This window comes from Pseudonaja textilis, chromosome 10 (genome assembly GCF_049901715.1).
Source record: "Pseudonaja textilis isolate UNSWEBS1 chromosome 10, rPseTex1.2, whole genome shotgun sequence".
Lineage (NCBI taxonomy): Eukaryota > Metazoa > Chordata > Lepidosauria > Squamata > Elapidae > Pseudonaja > Pseudonaja textilis.
The window spans coordinates 2,388,717-2,408,957 of record NC_141999.1 but is presented as its reverse complement, the minus strand read 5'-3'; the positions used below and the strand labels follow the sequence as shown (position 1 = coordinate 2,408,957).

At 45.9% G+C, this 20,241-nt stretch overlaps 1 protein-coding gene across 1 annotated transcript in view; it reads left to right on the top strand.

Moving 5' to 3' along the window:
• GRIK3 (glutamate ionotropic receptor kainate type subunit 3) overlaps positions 1–16,523 on the top strand; it is a 239,526-nt gene extending 223,003 nt beyond the window's left edge. Inside the window, exons 13-16 of the mRNA XM_026702721.2 lie at positions 1,049–1,266; positions 9,935–10,157; positions 10,912–11,162; positions 11,964–16,523. Of these exons, the coding sequence (XP_026558506.2) occupies positions 1,049–1,266; positions 9,935–10,157; positions 10,912–11,162; positions 11,964–12,158 (887 nt within the window). The 3' untranslated portion in view covers positions 12,159–16,523. The remainder of the gene's footprint in view (positions 1–1,048; positions 1,267–9,934; positions 10,158–10,911; positions 11,163–11,963) is intronic.
• The last annotated feature ends 3,718 nt before the right edge of the window (positions 16,524–20,241 follow it).

Genomic DNA, 20,241 nt, shown 5'->3' with positions numbered 1-20,241 from the left:
CACCAAGTAGTGGGCTGAGCATGATGGGCTCAGGAAGTCTTTCCATGTCTATGAATTGTAGCCTTGAGAAGGTTCACCAGGAATCTGGCCAGCCAGCACTGAAAGAAGGCTCCTTGGACGGAGCGGTCTAGGTAGCAGCAAGGGGCCAGGTCCCCCAAGTTTTCAGACCTCCTATCCAGTGGTGGGATTCAAATTATTTAACAACCGGTTCTCTGCCCTAATGATTTCTTTCAACAACCAGTTCACCAAACTGCTCAGATAGTTAACAACTGGTTCTCCCGGACTCGTGGGAACTGGCTGAATCCCACTGGTCCTATCTTGAGTATTCTTCCCCACAACCGCTGTCACTTTTCAGCACTGAAGCACAGTGGAGATACAGTTTTAATATCTTTGAAGGCATACACTCTTTCTTCCCTTCATTTTCAGCCTTCTGGAGGAGGGGTTTCCTCCACCGGCTCCCTTTTTAAACCTGGTTCCACTTGGAATCAGGAGCAGAAGAGATAAAACCATCCATGGATGTCCTTCTCTTTTTGGACAAAGTCGCCGTAGGGCTGTAACACATTTTAAATGGCATTTTCCTACCCTTGGCTGCTATTTACAGACCTAATCATTTCTTGCCCAGAGGTTTGGACTTTTTATATATTAAAAAAAAACAAAAACCCTGTATATTTGAAGAATGTCCTCAGAGTGAGCTCTTTTGAAAAACAATCCACATAAAAGGAGTTTCTTTTTATTTTAAATGATTGAATAAAAGAGACATAAAGGTTCACAAATGGCTTGCTATTCAAATCACATAAAAGCTGCTTAGTTAATTGCTCTGATTTGCAGCTTCCCATAAATTACTGGCTGTGCCCAGGGTCAGCAGGAATGGGCAGGGAATTTCTGCCAGCAGCCGGAGAGAATGGAAACAGCAGGATGGTTTTCTTAGGCGTCACTCAGGTTGACCTGGTGTAATTGGGGTGCAGCTCAGGACTGAGGGGTTTGGGGGAGGGGGGCTGTTCAGCCTGTGACGGCTTCTCTCTCTCTCTCTCTCTCCCTTCTTTCCCAGGCTCCGAGCTGATGCCCAAAGCTCTTTCCACGCGGATCATCGGGGGGATTTGGTGGTTTTTCACCCTCATCATCATCTCTTCCTACACGGCAAACTTAGCTGCCTTCTTGACGGTGGAGAGAATGGAGTCTCCCATTGGCTCCGCAGATGATTTGGCCAAGCAGACCAAAATCGAATATGGAGCAGTCAAGGATGGAGCCACCATGATCTTCTTCAAGGTGAGCTTCCAACCTTTGTGACTCTTTGGGAGCCTCTGTCACAGCCGAGGGAGCGAGCGGAGCCTCTGGGTCCGTGCCGACCTGCCCGTGGGGTGGTCCTTGGCCCTCTCCTCTCCGCCCATCTCTAAGAGGGGGGGCACTGCCTCCCCTTTCAGCCTCCCTCAGCTTTCCAAGGGCCCCATCAGTGTAAGGAGAAAGTGATTTGCCCAGGAAAGCAGGCAGAGGAGCCTGACAATTGGCAAAGGTCCCAAGGCAGCCGGGGAAAAGGTTGCCTGTGGCTGAGAAGCTCCCCAGGCAGTGGTGGGATTCAGATTTATTTTTTTTTACTACCAGTTCTGTGGGTGTGGCTTGGTGGGCGTGGCTACATGGTCATGTGACTAGGTGGGTCAAAAGACAGAAACTCCCCTTTAACAATGCTCTTGCTTAGCAACCATAATTTTGGACTTAATTGTTGTCCTGAGTCAAGGACTATCTGTGCCTTTCTCTGCATGGCAGCCTTGCCTGGTAAACTCCTTCCCTTTTCTGGGAATTTCTCCTCTGCATTAGAGGCACCAAAATAACTCAGATGACATAAGGTCTCCTGCTGGAGCAGGGGGTCAGACTAGATGACCTCTAAGGTCCCTTCTAGCCCTGGATTGCTGTGCTGTTTCAAAGCATCCTCTGAAGCTGTGTCTAGTGCCAGGGTTTGTGGTCCTTTCTTCCTCTCCTTTTTCTCCCCCCACCCTCCATAGCTCATTCACTTTCTCTATCCTCTTTCTCTTTTCCCTCCCTCCCTCTCTCTTTCTTTTTCTTTCTCTTTCTTTCTCCCTTCCCTCCCTTTCTTTCTCTTTCTTTCTTTCTTTCTTTCTTTCTTTCTTTCTTTCTTTCTTTCTTTCTTTCTTTCTTTCTTCCTTCCTCTTCCTTCCTTCCTTCCTTCCTTCCTTCCTTCTTTCCTTCCTTCCTTTCTTTCTTGCTTTCTTTCTTTCTCTCTCTCTTTCTTTCTTTCTTTCTTTCTTTTTCTTTCTTTCTCTCTGCCTTCCAGCTGTGGGAAGGAATCGACCACCCACCCCTTTCATTTCCCCAAATAAAGTTATTAGTCATAAGGAAAGGCTCCCAGAAAAGCAAGAAAAATCAAGCTGCTAACAAAGAAAGCTGCCTGAGGCTCATTCCACATTCCGGCCAGCCGCCTAAAGGAAACTGCAACCAGAAAACAGCTACTGGTCTTTAGAGATAATGAGCCTATAGGTGGAAGTGGAAGCTGGACTTTCGGTTCTATTCACAAGCAGGCAAACAGATCGGTAGAAAACCCATTCAAGACAGGATGTTTCGAACTCTCCCCGTGGCGAGATTTGGCAGCTAACAAAACACAGTAGAATCAGAATTGGCCGCCCCTGCCCACACTCATTTAGCCACAATAGAAATCACCCAAACCCTTTTAGGAACACAAAGCCCATATTGCACAAAACCCCAAACTTCAAAAACTTAGAACCATCTAAGAATCCTTCCTCTTATCCAGCTTGTTGTTCAGTTGACCCAGAAAGGAACTGCTGAATGTCACTTTGCTCCTGCAATTAAAAACCTCCTTCCGAGCAGCTGCTCCTTGGCTTTTCAATTTAAAGCCACGGTGGCTTGTTTTCCACGCTCTCCTTTGCCAAGCAATCTCCCAGCTGAAAAGCGAGCCCTGATCTGCCGGGAAGCCTCCCTGGAGCCTCGGGAGAGCCAAAATGGGGTGGGGGGAGGGGGTGCACCACACACCCCTGAGCCGTATTTTGGGCCTAGGATGCCTCACTGCACTTACCTGGGACAGAGCCAGAATCAAGCATGCACGTGCACCAATCCCACAACCCCGACCATCAGCTGTTTCTTAATTCAGTTGAGGCTCGGCAGCTCTGCTGTGCGACTCGGCTGAGTAGTTCATTTAGTGACCATTTGAAATTACTGTAAAACGTGACTTATGACCATCTTTCACACTTACAACTGTTGCAGCAACCCCTCCATTACCGGGTTGCGACTTCCCCATGGTCTTGTGACCCAAATTCAAAGGCTGGCAAGTGTTCCTGTTCATGACAGTTGCAGTGTCCCGGGGTCATGTTGTGACCTTCTGACAAGTGAAGTCAATGGGGAGGCCAGATTCTCTTAGCCACCATGTTACCAACAATTGTAGTGATTCATTTAACAAGTGGAGCAAGAAAGGTCGTAGGATGGGACAAAACTCACTTAAGAACTCTCTCGCTTAGCAAGACAAATGTTGGGCTCAATTGTGCTCGTAAGTCAAGGACTACCTGGTGCTCTGATGCAGCCAAAAGAAAAGCTACTGGGATGGCCTTACTTTCTTCTGGGACTGCACCTGGACCCCCTCTCTACTCCCCCCCGCCCCGCCCAGTCCAGGTTACCTAGGCTTTCTGACAGCCAGGCTGCCCTTGGCCTCTCTTTCTACCATCTGGGCAGGAAAAAACAACTGGTAGTGGAGCTGCAGAGTCAGGGAAGAGGGTCAAGAGCAGCTGTGAATAAAGGTAAAGATAAAGGTTTTCCCTGTCCAGTCAATTCTGACTCTGGTGTGTGTGTGTGTGTGTGTGTGTGTGTGGTGTGGAATGCTCATCTCCATTTCTTGGCTGAGGAAGCCAGCCTTGTCCGAAGACAATCTCCATGGCCATGTGGCCAGTATAGCTATATAACCTAAGGCACACAGAATGCTGTTACCTTCCCACCAAAGTGGTACCTATTTATCTACTTGCATTTGCATGCTTTCAAACTGCTAGGTGGGCAGGAACTGGGACAAGGAATGGGATCTCACCCCCCCATCACCTAGGCTCAGGTCTTGAATCCAGATTGTCCGCTTTCTGTCTGAAAAACTCAGCATCTTTAACCATTGGGCTATTGCACCTCTCTGAGCCATAAATATGAGGTTTTCAATGAACCAGAACTCGGGTAGAAACCGTGGGCTGTGTGTCTGGCAAAGGATGGGCCCGGTTTCAAAAGCTCTGTGCCCATTAAGCCAGAAGATAAGGCATCTCCTTTGAAAGGGAGACAATCAGGCCAGCTCTCTCTTCCTTGCAGCAATTCTCGTCATCCCTTTCACCGCATCTACCCACCAGACATTGGAGAATCATTCCAAACGACAACCAATCTGGGCAATAATGTTAATAAACCATAATAAATAATGGTTTGTTTCAAATGTTGGCTGGGTCAACCTCACTATAGATTCTTTTGGCATGTTTTTGGTTTCTTATTGCAAACTGCAAACTTGTAGGGTTAGAGGGCCTTTTCCCACCAGGACACTTATTATCCTTGTGAAGAGAGTCCTGTGGCCACCATGATATCAAAAGCTTTTCATTGTCAGCGCAATGGCTGGGAGTGCTATAGGAGTGAGCATGTGCAGCAGCCACCTGCAAAAAGCCAACGCAGTCCTAGGCTGCATTAAGAGAGGGATAGAATCTAGATCACACAGAGTTAGTACACAGTGTTATAAGGCCTTGGTAAGACAACACTTGGAATACTGCATCCAGTTTTGGTCACCACAATGTAAAAGAGATATTGAGGAAAGGGTGCAAAGAAGAGCAATTAAAATGATTAGGAGACAGGAGGCTAAAACATATGAAGAAGTATTTCAGGAATTGGGTACATCTAGTGAAAGGGAGGACCCGGAACAACAGGATAGCAGTGTTCCAGTATTTGAAGGGTTGCTAGAAAGAAGAAAGGGTCAATCTATTCTCCAAAGCACCAGAAGGCAAGACAAGAAACAGTCAGGTGTGGGATTCAGCTGGTTCAGAATGGTTCAAACGAACTGGTTGTTAAATTTTTGTGCAATTCTGACAACCAGCTAATTGCATCACTGGCTAGCCCTCTTTGCCCTGCCACTCCTTATCTCGCCTCGCCCGCTCACCTTGAGTCACACCCGAGGCATAGCTGCTTCTGCTGTTCTCTGGTTCCCTTGCCTCGACCACGCGGCCCAGCTGATCTCCGCCTGGTGAGTCTTCCTTCACTTCTTGTTCAGCTACCTCCCATACAGTCTCTGTGGCCTAGCCTCCTTGCCTACCTTCCCCACAGCCCAACCCATTCGCCTGCCTTCCCTTCTGCCTACCCCACAGCCCCCGCAACCCAGCTCACTTGCCTGCCTTCCCTACTGCCTTCCTCACAGTCCCTGAGGCCAAGCCTGCTTGCCTGCCTTTCTGCTGCCTTCCCCACAGTCCCCGAGGCCAAGCCTGCTTGCCTGCCTTCCTGCTGCCTTTCCTACAGTCCCTGTGGCCCAGCCTGCTTGCCTGCCTTCCTGCTCCCTTCCCTGAAATCTCCGAGGCCAAGCCTGCTTGCCTGCCTTCCTGCTGCCTTCCTCACAGTCCCCGAGGCCAATCCTGCTTGCCTGCCTTCCTGCTGCCTTCCCCACAGTCCCCGAGTCCCAGCCTGCTTGCCTGCCTTCCTGCTCCCTTCCCCACAGTCTCCAAGCCCCAGCCTGCTTGCCTGCCTTCCTGCTGTCTTCCCCACGGTTCCCACGGCCCAGCCCACTTGCCTGCCGCCACCTCATTGCCTTTCCACTGGCAAACAATGGATGCTGCAGAGACAGATTTCCTACATACCATTCCAAGCCCCTTCCCCCAACCTTGGGCTGACAAAATAAAAGCCCATCTAAAGATCGCAACTGCCTGCCAAGCCTGCCTGGCGTATGCTGGCAAAAGAAGGCTGGGGAAAAAAAGGGGTGGCCCAATGGAAACACCCCGTTATCCACCTCCATTGGGCTGTCTGTGCCAAACTGGATCAGGATGGGGAGGTGGGAGGGGAAGCCAAAAGGCCACACTCTGTCCTTACGTATTCATGATGGAGAATCTCTCTCCCAGCTCACTGGTTCAGGTATTGGGAGCTTGAGGAGTAGATTGTGCTCCCAGAAGTCCAACTGCTGCCTGCTTCAAGCCTGACTCTGGCTGCAGCCGACCATTGGCCAATTTTCTTCCAGCACCCATGCAGGGAATCCCAGGAGCGGCAGCATATTGCATGCTTTTCACTCCAAGCAGCCCAGGGTGGAAAATGCATGGCTGGGGCAGAGGAGCAGTCCTCCTTAACAAGCTCCAAACCGTTGCTGCTCCTCCAAGCCTGGCTCCCCCACACAGGCGCTGGAAGTCTGGTACTCCTTCCCCACCCAGTCAGCCCGTCCTTCTGTCTCACTCCAGGCATCAATTCACCCAGGGCTCCACGTGCGCAACCCCACAAAATTTTAAAGAATTAGAGCCGTGGGGAGGCAAGGCACACTCATCTCTGTTTCCCTCTACACCCGGCCTTGGAAAAGCCCGTCAGTCATGACCAGTGGAATGTCTTGCTTTCAGAAGTTGTAGGTGCTCCCTCACGGGAATCTTTGAAGAAGAATTTGGACAATCATTTATCTGTAATGGTCTGGAGTCTCCTGCTTGTGCAGGGGGTTGGACTGGAAGACATCCAAAGTCCCTTCTGAAACAACCCAGAATCTTGCGCTTACCGCAGAGGTACACGACAAGCTGCACAAAGGGTTTTCCCTGTTGCCAAAAGGAAAATGTATCCCAAATCAGAAGCTTAAATGGCTGCAATTGCAAGGCGCTGCCAGTTTGAGCAAAAGAACTAATTTAAAGTGTTTTTCGTTTGCTTGAGAGCGGAGAAGAATTAGAGCACCCAGTCATGTTGTAACAGCTGTGGGGGTGTCTCGATAAATCTTTTGTTTAGCTATTTTCAAAATGCTGCGTGGCAGTGCCATCAATATATGCCAGTTACGTGATTAACTTCAAAAGCTGATATTGTTAACCAGCTATTGTATTGATGTCAGATTCTAATTGCTAGCAATATAATCTCCTCACATCCAAGGTAAGGCTGGAGCAAGTTTACATATATTTCTGTGCCAATTGTATATTCCATTTTCTGAGGCTGGTAATTTTTGTGCCTATGAATGAAAATGTAGTGCTTTTATGACACATGTGGTTCTCCATGTATACACACACACACACACACCAATGCACAAAAAGGCTAGCTTGGCATGGAAGGTGTAAGTTTATTTTTGTAGGTGCCCTCAAAATTTGCTGGAAATCAATTTTTGAAGGCAATAGGCTAGCGACAGATACCAAGGATCTGTGTAATTGTGGTAGGGTACAAATCTAACAAATAAGAGCTTAAGTTGAAAATGGCAGTATTGAAACCCTGTTTCCTATGAGACACATTTTGCTTCTCTTTCTGGACTTGGCAGTGTTTTCTCTAAGCTTAGCCTGTTGCTCCATCAGCTTGGATTTATGGAGCATCTGCAAGTTCAGAATGAGACTTAAGAAGCAGAAAAAGGTGTCGGCCTCAAGATGAAACCTCCTGAGAAAAGGTTGATGGACCTTAGTACATCTTAGATTACCTTAGAGATAAATCAGACATAACAGCAGCATCATTTTGGAATGTTGACAAGGCTGATCCATGAATGATGAATCAAACTGGCTTCCTGTTATAATGCAATGGAGTTTATGACAGGATAGTCAGGCAGGGTGAACTCCTGGAAGTGGTGTTGGCTTTCTCCAAGGAGGTAGATTCTTTCTTAAATTAATGTTAGCAGAGACTAGATAGGTAGACTGGATTGCTGCCTCAGCATGAAGATGGACTAGATTACTTTTGATGTCACTTCCAACCCAGCCACTGTGTCATGATTTAAACACTATTGTCTAGGACAGGAGTCTCCAAACTTGGCAACTTTAAGACTTGTGGACTTCAAGTCCCAGAATTCTTCAGACAACATGTCCAGTCTAGAGTCATCTACAAGCACAGCCAAATACTTCTTTATTTGCTTTTGTTTTAGAAACAACTGAAATGGATAGCTTTCTTTCTTTCTTTCTTTCTTTCTTTCTTTCTTTCTTTCTTTCTTTCTTTCTTTCTTTCCTTCCTTCCTTCCTTCCTTCTTCCTTCCTTCCTTCCTTCTTTCTTTCTTTCTTTCTTTCTTTCTTTCTTTCTTTCTTTCTTTCTTTCTTTCCTTCTTTCTTTCCTTCCTTCCTTCCTTCCTTCCTTCCTTCCTTCCTTCCTTCCTTCCTTCTTCTTTCTTTCTTTCTTTCTTTCTTTCTTTCTTTCTTTCTTTATATTTTATTTATTTATTTTATTTCAGTTCATATTTCTAAACCTCCCCTCAAGGAAGGACTCTGAGCCATGTACAATATAGTATGACCAATAAGCAAAACAATGCAGAAAAATTAGTATTAAGATTAAAAAAATAAATTAGGGCTAATTATTTTTAAATTACAGAATAATGACAATTAAATATCAAAAGAAGAAAGAAAAAGTTCTAAGATGGCCTTTTAACATTGGGTTATTATAGGCTAGGGTGGGGCTCTCAAGGAACAACCCAGCCACACGGTTGAGTTGTCCTCTCTGCCCCGCACCACCACAAGGCCATGAAGCCAAGTTTTGACCTCTTTGTGGAAAGTCAGCTGGGGACTTTCCTCCCTCCTGGGGGCTGGATGTTCCATTAAGCAGGGCCACAACAGAGAAAGCTGCCTTCCTAGACAGTGCCAGTCAAAATCATTTGACTGATGGGGTCTACAGCACCCCTTTCCTGCCTGATCAAATGAGACAGGCTGATGAGATTAGGCAAAGCTGGATTTGTAGATAATCTGGTTCTATGCCTTGTGGGGCTTTATAGGCGATGGCCAACACCTTGAATTGGATCCAGAAGCAAACTGGTACCCAGTGCATTTCACTAAGCAATTGGGAGATGACCAGTGCACAAGTGACTGAGTGTAGAGATTCCCTGTCCAGGGAAGGGTGTAATTGGTGCACAACACAGAATTGGGCAAAGACGCTCCTGGCCATGGCTGCCACCTGTTCTTTGAGCAGGAGCTGTGAGTTGGGGACCCACAAGTTACACATCAAGTCTGCCTGGGATACTTCAGCCCCATCCAAGACCAAAGATGATAGCTACCTGGGATCTCTCCTAGTTGAGAGACGTATTATCTATCCAATTTTATTTTTTTTAAAGAAATATTCTTATGCCTGTGCCACTTTCTTATCTTAATGATCTTCTTTTTTTACATCAGTGACAATTAATCCATGGAACGACATGCCTTCAAAAGTTGTGGGTGCCCCATCTAATTTTTAAGAAGAGTTTGGACAGCCATTTATCCAGATTGATATAGAGGGTGTCAAAGACCACCCCACCCCCCTGCAAAGTCCCTTCCAACTCTACTACTTTGTAGTTTTCTCCTTCTCCTCCAGCACTGGCAAACTTCAAAAGGGTCATGGTGGCTACCTGCTAGTCAGAACTTGTCTGCCTTAGTTACAGGTTGCCAATCTAACCAAGGAACAGGTCTGACATGAACAGTCCTGGCAAAAGCTCTTTGAATTCTGGATGGCTTTTCTTTGATTCCACATGCTCAAACTCTTCTCATTCATGATTTTCATGGAATGCCATCCATCACCAGAATCAGTAGAGGCACCAAAGAGCTATTTGCATTATGGAGGAGCTGGAGTAATCTAGCTCCTACAGAAATTTTCTGTGTAATGTAAAGGAAGAGTGTTTTTGCTTGAGCTCCTTTTGACTGCTGGCCCATTTAGAGCCCAAATCTCCTGCAGCATGACATTTGAGATGAAGGTAAGGGCTGGGCAGGAGCTGGCCTACAGTGTCTTTTGAGTGAATTCTACCTTATCCCTCTTGCCTTGGCCTAAAAAAACCTCCCTTCTTGTTCTTTTGTTTTCCATTGATCTGCCCTTTCAGAAGTCCAAGATCTCTACTTTTGAAAAAATGTGGGCCTTCATGAGCAGCAAACCCTCCGCTCTTGTGAAGAACAACGAAGAAGGGATCCAGCGTGCCCTGACGTCTGACTATGCCCTGCTGATGGAATCCACTACCATTGAGTACATCACCCAACGAAACTGCAACCTAACCCAGATTGGGGGACTGATTGATTCCAAGGGCTATGGGATTGGCACTCCCATGGGTGAGAGCAACAGGGTCCAGAGAGAACAAAAGGCTGCAGGATGGGAGAGGGGGGGGGCATTTGATAAAAGCATGCAGGAACTTGGGCTCTACAGACTATGGTTTAAACCAAGCCAAACTGACTGCTAACAAGGCACAACTGCAAAGATTGTCATGGACCAATCTAGGGTTAGTGATAATCCCTGATCATCCCACACGTCTACTATAGCAATCAAATAACCAATAGAAGAGAATATTTGCAGCTCAGGGTTGAACTGTGGAGTCCTTGGTATTCTCTTGGTTGTTTGCTAGTAGATGTTTCTTTGGCCAACTAGATAACATCAGTGCAATAATGATGTTACCTAGTTAGGTAAAAAAAACCTCTGAAAGAAAGCAACCACACTCAGAGAATGCCACTCCACTATCAAAGAAATCCTGGACTAAAGAAATAGTTAGCCTCCTGCACGCACTTTAGAATTACCTCTGAAACTGCCTTTCTTGAGCTGACTTATCCTGCACCAAGGATGTGCAGTGATTCCTTTGAGGCAGTGAAAATTATCAGTGCAAGCAGATAGGAACCTTATGGCTGCATCAATTATGTCTGACATTCCCATCAATAGGAATGTCAGCAAAAAGTGCATTGCTTTTCCAGGTTTGTGTGAGTCCACAGATCTGACTGAAAATTCTTCCGTAGGTTTTCTGTAGAGCAATCTTCCTTTTAGCTTTGTCCTCTGGGTATCCTGCAATGCTCCGTCTTCTGCCTCGTACACTTATAGGTTCGCCATACCGAGACAAGATCACCATTGCGATCCTTCAGCTTCAGGAAGAGGCAAAGCTGCACGCCATGAAGGAGAAGTGGTGGCGAAGCAACGGCTGCCCGGAAGAGGAGAGCAAGGAAGCCAGCGCCCTTGGCATTCAGAACATTGGTGGGCTCTTCATCGTCCTGGCCGCTGGCCTCATCCTCTCGGTCTTCGTAGCCACTGTGGAGTTCATCTACAAGCTGCGCAAGACAGCTGAGCGGGAGCAGGTATTAGCATCCTTCGTCTTTCTTCTTTCTTGGATCATCCCAAAGGGAAGAGGCACCCCAAGCATCATGATTTCGCTAGCTCAGAGCCAACCCACAGGTGCATTCCATACTGTGTGTCTGACTCTCCCTCCCCGCTCCTTTTAAACAATGATATAGAGAAAATTGTCCTTCCCATCCAGAAAGGATCTCTGAGAAGGAGAAGAAGCAGCTTCTTCCCAGGCACCTAGCTTGAAATCCCTTTGCCCTAGGGAAGCAGCGTTGAGGCCTCTGCTAACACTCTAAGCCAAGGGTCTTCAATCTTGGCCACTTTAAGACTTGTGGGCTTCAACTCCCGGAATTCCCGAGTTAACATGACTAGAGGAGGAATTCTGGGAGTTGAAGTCCACAAGTCTTAAAGCTGTCAAGTTTGAAGTCCCCTGTCCTATTTCAGACAAATCCATTTGGCTGCCCAGATCCTTAAAAAGAGTTAGACATAGACTACTATGGTATACAGTAGAGGAGACCATCAGAAATTTCTTCCTTATATTTAAACAAAATCTAGGGAGCTGCAACTTATCCCTTTCATTTCTGATTCTGGATGCTCTGGGAATGGAGGAGAACGTCTGACCATCTTTGACATATCTGAACACAGGTATTCTGTCTCCCCTCCATCTTTGCCAGACAGTCCCCATATCCCCTTAGTTGCCCTCATCTGTCTCTCCTAATTCATCAACCTCCTGTGAGCCTTTTGAGGTGCTGGGCTTGAGGGAGGCAAGCTCTGATTCTAATGCCCTGTTCTTCCTCTGGCCTCTCTGCTTCCAGCGGTCCTTCTGCAGCGCCATGGCTGAAGAGATCCGGCTGTCCCTCACCTGCCAGCAGCGCACGAAGCACAAAGCCCAACCTCCCCTCATGGTGAAGACCGACGCCGTCATCAACATGCACTCGTTCAACAACCGGCGGCTTCCCAGCAAAGACAACCTGGCCTGTAACACGGGGCTGACTCCGGCCTTCCCCTAGCCAGCAGAGGGGTGAGGACTGGGGTGCCGAGGAAAAGGCCTCCTGAGAAGCAGCCGACCACTGAGCAGAAGGCCTGTGAAAGGATGGACCCACAGCAGGTGGCCCCACTTCTGCAGCTGGGGGTCTTAATTCTTCCCTTGCAGGCCTTGCAACAACCAGCCCCCCATTCCTCACCTGGACACCTCCAAGAGTCTCGATGTTTACATATCAAGAAAATGGAAAAGACAAAGCAGGCACTTCCCACGGTCTGAGATCTCGGACCCTACCCTTTGGATTAAGTATGGCAATAAGCAAAGGGGCCTTGGGTCAGAAGATACATGTGGGAGCCCCACATGGACCAGGGGCTTCAGAGGCAATTGAGCAGAATAGGAAGAGAGGGGGGCAAGGGAGGGCTCCTGGCCAGAACAACCACCGTTGCTGGGAGGAGCAGAACTGTATTTTTTGACTCCCCGCTGGGCTGAACGATGGTTCTTCAGGAAGAGCTCCCTTGGCATGGCATGGAGGGTGATGGCAGTGCTACAGGAGCCCTCCCTTCTTCGGTTGGCAGGTATAGGAGTCCCTCAGCTGTCGGGAGATGCAACAAGAAGGCAACAGAGCACACCATGGCAGGTCAACGTGGTCCTGCCACCCTGGAGAGGAATTATCTTTGCCGGGCTCTGCTCAATCTAGTCACCAGATCCAGCCTGGCAGAGTTCCCAGGAAAGACATATGCCAACATCTGCAAGTGGGAAGCAATGACAGTGTGGATTTGTGTGGGGGTGAACAGGGGATAGAGTTGGGCATTTGAGAGCTGAAGGACCTAGTGACATTCCATACATGTGGACGGACATTACGCCATGCTGGCAGCAGTAGCAAGGCTGTAATGAGTGTATGGATGCCCCTGGTTGGCCCCTGGGTATAGCTCCTCAAAAGTGCCCTGCTGCCCAAGGATACACTTCCAAGTGGGATCCAAGGTAATTTCCAATATTTGAGGGGCTGTCGCAGAGAAGACGGGGTTGGCCTATTCTCCAAAGCACCCGAGAAGGCAGGACAAGAAGCAGCGGATGGGAACTTAGCAAGGGGATCCAACCTAGAATTAAGTCCTGAGTTGCCATAAGGGTTCTCCCTAGTCGTTCCCAAAGGATGAACTGAATCCAACGCTTGGCCTTGACCAGGCACCACGGAGAGCACCTGGTTTCCATTTTTCTTCCAAGCAGAGTTTTTCTCTCCCAATGACCAAAGACCACTTGCCATTTGGAAGGAGCTGCTCTTTCCCGCGCTCCTCTTTGTATAATTGCCAGGCATAGATTCTGTGCCGCCCCCTGGCCTGGGAAATTACTGGCATATAAAAGGCTGGCGGTGTAGTGGCTGCCAGAGCCAGATGACACATTTTAATTCAGCATCAGCATTTAGCATCAGCATCTGGCTAAGCTTGCCACATTTCTGGAATTGGTACCTTTCCAAGCGGAAAGAAGTTCGAGAAAAGCGTGCCCGTGAAGGCGTAGCTTCCCTCCATCGTTCTGACTCCTCACATCAGTGGATGGCCAGAGTGGCAAGAGGGAGAAGGCTGTTCCAAGGCTGTCCTCTAAAGTGCCTTTTGAGATCTGACCCCTTGGCCTCTTCTATGGCCATCCAGCCACTTCGCCAAGGTCACCCAAGAGCTCTGGGCACAGCAGGTTCAGCTGGCCCATTAGCAGCAGAAGTAGAGCTCGGCCGGGAGACACATCAAGAGTTCTTGACACTCTCTGAGCCTGTCTGTTTGCTTGCAGGCACTTTATTGCCCTTCTAGATAGCATCATCAGTGCTAGTAAGTGTGGGGTTGGCTCCCTGTTGATCTACAGCAGCCTGCAGAGTAACTTAGTGTTTTCCTGCTCCCCCAGCAAAAGCCTAACATGCAACTAGAGAGACAAGTATGTTGTAACCCAGGGCTTGAAGTGGGGGGCCGAGATGGGTCCAGCTTCTTTGGGAAACAGCAGGCTGAAAGAGAGTTTGAACATAACTACACCCCCAGGGAAGAATTTCAGCCCCCCCCCCATCTTATTTCAGCCCCAAGCAGCTGCTTTATGATGAGAAACCGGTGAAGAAAATATTTTCAGCCCCTCCCTGTCTTGGGTTACTCATATCGGCAGTGATGACAGTAGGCAGTAAAAGGGAGCCCAGAGAGTTCGGGAATATTTCTCAAGGTGTTCAGTCACATCCTGAAAGAGAAGATATTTGACTCGGAGAACATTCAATCTTTTAGTTCATTTCAAGCAGGGCCTCTTGAGACCTTTAAGAAGGAGAATGGAATGGGGGTTCCTCCGTCCTATAAGGAGGGTTTTAAGGCAGAAGAGGAGATGCGGGATGATCCTTAGCTTAATTCAACCTCCCTGCAGAGTCCTTTTTGTACAGCACTGAATGTGGTGATAAGTAAAGCCAGCTTTGTGTATCCATTTCATTTACTCATTTTTAATTACCAATTCATTTCTCCTGCTCCAAGAAAGCCTAATGGATGAGTACATCAGAAACAAGCTGTTTTAGTTATCACAGAGTCCTTTCAAATGTCAGGAGTTCCTCTTTTTGTTTTGTGTTTTGGCTTGGCCAAGTTGCGCTAGTCTAAAAGAGCTCCCTTAATTTGATCTCTGAAATGTAGGTGAAATGGACTCCTTTTCTTTTCAGTTTTAAGCACAGCAGCAAGCCCCTTTTTTCCTTCCTGCTCTTTTTCACCCTTCCCAACCAGTCTGCTTATGCAAATCTTTTCCATCTTGTGTGTAACGATGAAGAGGAGGCTTCCAAAGGCTGAACTTGGAGGAAAGACCATCAGAAGAGGTCGCCTGCCCGCTGAGGGAAACCAGCCGTCTGAATCAACAACCAGTTCTGTTTTTTTCAGCTTTCTGAGAAGAAGAACTAAAAGTAAATGTGAAGTGTATCTGAAGACCATGCTTCATATACAAAGTGTTGCTGGCTGAATTTGCATAGAGAGCCATGGAGCTGGTTGAGGTGGCTGTTCTTCCATTATAGCAGCTGAGCTTTTCCACAGCTGAGACCCAGGCCAGGGCAGTGCCCTGGAAGTCTAAGATAGCCCACCCGTTTCCCTGGCGCCCACCAAATGCTGACCCACCAGACCGGATGTACAAGGCCCTCTGTCACCTTCAACATCTTGGCTAGAGGAAGACCAAACCGCTTTGGCTTTGAACATGGAGCTGTTGGTCTACCACAAAAGTTGCTGTGCAAGACCAATTGCCAAAGTGCACATGCTTCAAACTCACAACTACGCAACTCATTCTTTATCCTTAATAGGACTTCTTTGGCTCTCGAACAATATCTGCACAAAAAGAGTCTATTTGCAGTGACTTTGGGGATGGCAACTGAACTGCCCCCCCATCCTCTCTCTCTCCGGACTGATTTCCTAGCAACAGACACAGAACTGGTCTCTGTGACATTCAGGGGAAAATTCCTTTGTGGACATGCAGAAATTTCTATAAATTTAGTTTTTTGTAAACATTTTGTAAGAATTTTGGTTTCATAGTAACTGTGTTACTTACAGATCATTCTAGGCAGATGTAAATAGAATTTCCAAAAAAGAACTATTTAAAGTTTTAAAACGAACAAAAATGATTATTTTCCTTTTTAAGACACTGTGATATATCAAGTGCACAGTTTTGCTGTATGCGGTAACATTGTTAAAATTTTAAATAAAACATTTCTACAAAAGAAATCTCCAAACATTTTGCATCTTTTAATTTTTTTAAACCTTGAAAGAAGCCACAATGTCTGCAAGAGAAAAAGTTGAACTGCTTTATGTGCCATAAAAAATGCCACCGATGAATGAAAAATCACCAACAAGAACTTAGATGAGATGGGAGAAGAAATAAAAAGAATAGAAGCAGAATCAGGAAGTTTTCTTTGCAATCAAGAGACTTAAAGGAACACATTTTTTTTATTTTAATAAACTGTTGAAAGGGCCAGATTCTTCCACTTTCCAAGAAGACTGTTATTTGCAAGGGACTAAGACCTGTACAAAGAAAGGCAGTTTGGTGTAATGGTTAAGGCATCAAGCAGGGAATGACAAGACCTGTTCCTTTCCCTAAGCCAGTCACTCTTTCTGAGCCCTAGGAGGCAGATAATGGCAAATCATTTGCTAAGAAAATTACAGGGACTTGTCCAGACCGTCAACAGAAATGAAGACTAACTTGGAAGTACCAAAACAACAACAAAAGTCTGTACTGGAATATGCACGTACATTTGGTATAACAACCCCTTTTCTATGTAGATAAATAAATAAATAATCTTATTTCCACCTCCCTAAGGGGCTACATCAATATAAAAAAAAAATCTAACACCAAGTTTTACTTGGTTTGTCTAAGCATGCTAACAGATTAATTCTGGCATTAGCATAATTGCATATGGACTATTAAGTTATGAACTAAGTTGTGAACTTTATCCAAAATTCCTCCCCCCCGCCCAAATATAATCCTTTAAAAGTTCCAATTCTTTGAGTTTATTTTTTGTAGGAGTCAATTTCAGTTCTGAACCTAAACTCTGGATTATTTTGGAGAGCCTTGTATTTTGAAAATCATTTTTAAAAAATAATGTAAACTGGGCGTATCTAGCAGAAGTGAGGCCCCTTTCAAATTGGCTCTTATTTTGAGATTCTCCGATCCTGTGGTGGGTGGACCTGTGAGAGGCTGAACCTAAAGATGAGCTATTTCTGAGGATCAATGGAATCCTTGAGCTGTGGCAAGAACCAGTAGCCACATTTTGAAGATGGTATCTGGTTTGCAACAGTATAAAGAATGACTTCTCTTCATGAGAGAACTTCCCACTGGCATTTAGGGAGTGAGAACAAGTTTTCTCTGCTGTCTCAAGTGCAAGGTTACCCTGTGGAGGCAATTCATACATTCAACTACAAGCTGTCCAAGGATAGCTTTCATTTCAATTGTTCCATAATTCACATAGTCCAATTGTGCTAAGCCTCTAAGCATTCCTGAGGTTAGGTGAGGTTGGGTTCCCCAACTTCTCTACAACTTTCAATAGACACAAGCTTTCACACAAGAGAAATATCCCTGCCTCCTTGCCAGTTCAAAACACCAAGCAATGTTCTTTCTTGTCTTCCATTCACTCTACCTAAATATAATTAAAATTTCTCACTAGTGATCCCAACTCCAAAAGCAAGAGCTGGAGTTTATTGTAGTTTGGAAAGGAGAGCGCAAAAGAGATCTCAACATGAACAGTAGTTGGGAAGTGTCATTGTCATATGACCAGCATTCGTTTCCACTTTAGAGTTGTCAGAAAAAAACTCTCAACAATTCAGTTCTGAACTTGTCTTCCAAAGGATTGCTGTTGATTTAGAAATAAAGTGATCAACTTGAAAAATTGTCTCTTGGAAATCACATTAAAGTCCAGTTTCTCAAAAAACTGAGATAACAGGCAAACCAACTTTATGGCAGATGTCACCCCAGTGCCTAGCCCCATGCTCACTTAACCTGGTATATTTCATAAACTAATGGGATTTGGGAACTGATCTTCAAGGCACTCTTCTAAAAGGTAATTGCTGCTTTGGGAAAGAAGGAAAAGCTAAAACTTCTTCCTCATCAACTACTGTGCAATTTCTCCTTCAGATGTGCGATTTTTAAAAATCTCATGACCAAAGGGTCCTTCTGCATCTCAGGTTCTTTGTAACGCAGATTCTTCCCTTGATTGTAGCCCCCTATGTGAGGTAGGTCACAAATAAGGCAATGCCATGTTTATTTAAAACAAAAAAAAAGATAAACTTCTTAAAAAACTAATTACTGACTTGAGTTTGTTAGTCGCATAGTCAGCCAGAAATTTAGACCGGGTTTGGCATTTTTATCTACTTAATCAAGTGTTTCCTAAAGAGCTGGGATAAGCAGATATTGTTTGATACTCTTAAAGGTATCGTCACAGGATGTAGTCTGTTCCACATTAAGCTGCCTTTTGCAATTGATTGATGGGAGTTTTGTCAGTGCTGATGGGGTTCAAGTGGTGCAGCAGATGTTTTGGGATTGCACCCAAGGCATCTATTATTATTGGTACTATTTCACCTTTTTTTGTCCAGTTGCTTTACATCTATCTGTAAGTCTTTATATATCGTTATCTTCTATATTCTCTTTTATTTTGTTGTCTCAAGGTACTGCCACCTGCACTGTCCAGATTTTTTGTTTTTCTTATCAACCATTGTTAAGGTGTTGTGTGTCAGGTCCTTGTCTGTTTGAATTCTAAAGTCCCAGAGCACGTTAGCTTCTTCATTTTTGATGAATTTGTCTGTTTTATGGTCTCACTAGTTCATGTTTGCAGGCAAATGGTATGTCTTGCAGATCTTTGTCATGCTGTTGCTTTGGAGTCAGTCCCTGGAATCGTCTTGCAGCAGCTAATGACGTGGTCCACCTTTTCTTCAGCTTCTTTGCAAAGGCAGCATTTGCTGTCTGTTGCTGGCCTTCTCAATTCTGGCTTCGTGTGCATTTGTTCTTAAGGCTTGGTCTTGTGCAGCCAGAATTAGCCGCTCTGTTTCTTTCTTCAACTTTCCTGCAGAAATTTTGAGTAGTTCGGAGAACCGGCAAATCCCACCTCTGACTGGAGATTTTACAGTATCCTTCCCTTGCCACAACCACCAGGCCACGCCCACAGAACCAGTAGTAAAAAAATTTGAATCCCACCACTGTATACTAGCTGCAGCGCATCTTCACTGTTCTTCAGATATTCTACCAATGTCCTTTTTTCTTCTTCTTCACCTCTCTGGTATACTTGCAACATTCCAAGCCCACCTGTTTTCCTTGGTAAATAGAGTCTGTCAACATTGCTGGGTGGATAAAAGGCATGAGAATCATAGACCCAGCCGCTAGAAGGAACCGTGGAGGTTTTCTAATCCTATACATTACACAATTCAAATAGTTGTTCTATCTCTTCTTGAAAACCTCCAATCACAGAACACCACAATTTCTGGAGGCAAGCTGTTCCATTAACCATTCTCACTGTCAGGAAATTTCTCCTTAATTCTAGATTGGATCTCTTTGATGAGCTTCCATCTGTTGCTTCTTATCCTGCCCTGACAAGTGCTTTGGAGAATAGATTGACCTCCACTTCTGTGTGACTGTCTTTCAAATATTGGAAGACTGCTATCATGTCATCCCGTAGTGCTTCTCTTTGTTAAACTAGACATACCTAGTTCCCACAACCATTCATTATATATTGTATGCTCCAGACACCTTATCATCTTTGCAGCTCTTCTATGTACTCTTTCTAGGGTCTCCTTATCTTTTTTTGGTATTGTGGTGAGCAGGACTGGATGCAGTATTCCAAATGAGGTTTCACTAGTGAAGTATAAAGCAGAACTGCCACTTCTTGGGATCTTGATGTTTTTCCTCTGTTAATGCAACCCAGGACTGCATTAGCTTTCTTGGCAGTTGTAGTACATGGCTAGCTCGTACTTAAGTGATTGTCCATTAGGACACCTAGATCCCTCTGACGGTTACTGCTGTTGAGCCAGGTATTGTATACATATGTGTTGTGGCCCCGATTCCTGAGCCTATGCTGTCAGAGGAAGAGGACCTGGAAGATGAGGAGGAGGAATGGGGAATGCCTTCCTCCCCAGGACCTTCCTCCCTGATAATGCCTCAGGTTCCATCAGACAACTGAGAGGAACAGCCTGAGATTAATCAGGAGGAAGGCATATCGGAGCAGCCCCTGACAGGGAGTAAAGAGGAAGAGTGTTGGCTCAATCCTAAGCAGCGTCGTAGGGAGAAAAGTGAGCAGCAATGTAGGAGGCGTAGGAGGGTCAGAGAGTGAGCTGAGTCATTGAGCCACACCCCAAAGGGGATAAAAGTGGGTGTGTTTTCTCCTGAAACTTTGTACGGGACAAAGTTTAGCCTTACTTCAGATTTTCTTTGTGGACTGCCTTGTGATTTTCTGTGAGTAAAATTTTATTTGCTATCAGTTCGGACTTGGCAGGCAGGATGTGTTGGAATGCCAAGAATATTATCAGTTCCAAAGAATTAACTCTGTGAAGTCCGAGCCAGCTTGCCTGCCTGTGTTTGTGTGAGTTTGTACTCTTTCATCTTTTGGGAAAGAAGAAAGGCGAGACAGGACACATACGTATTTGATTTTT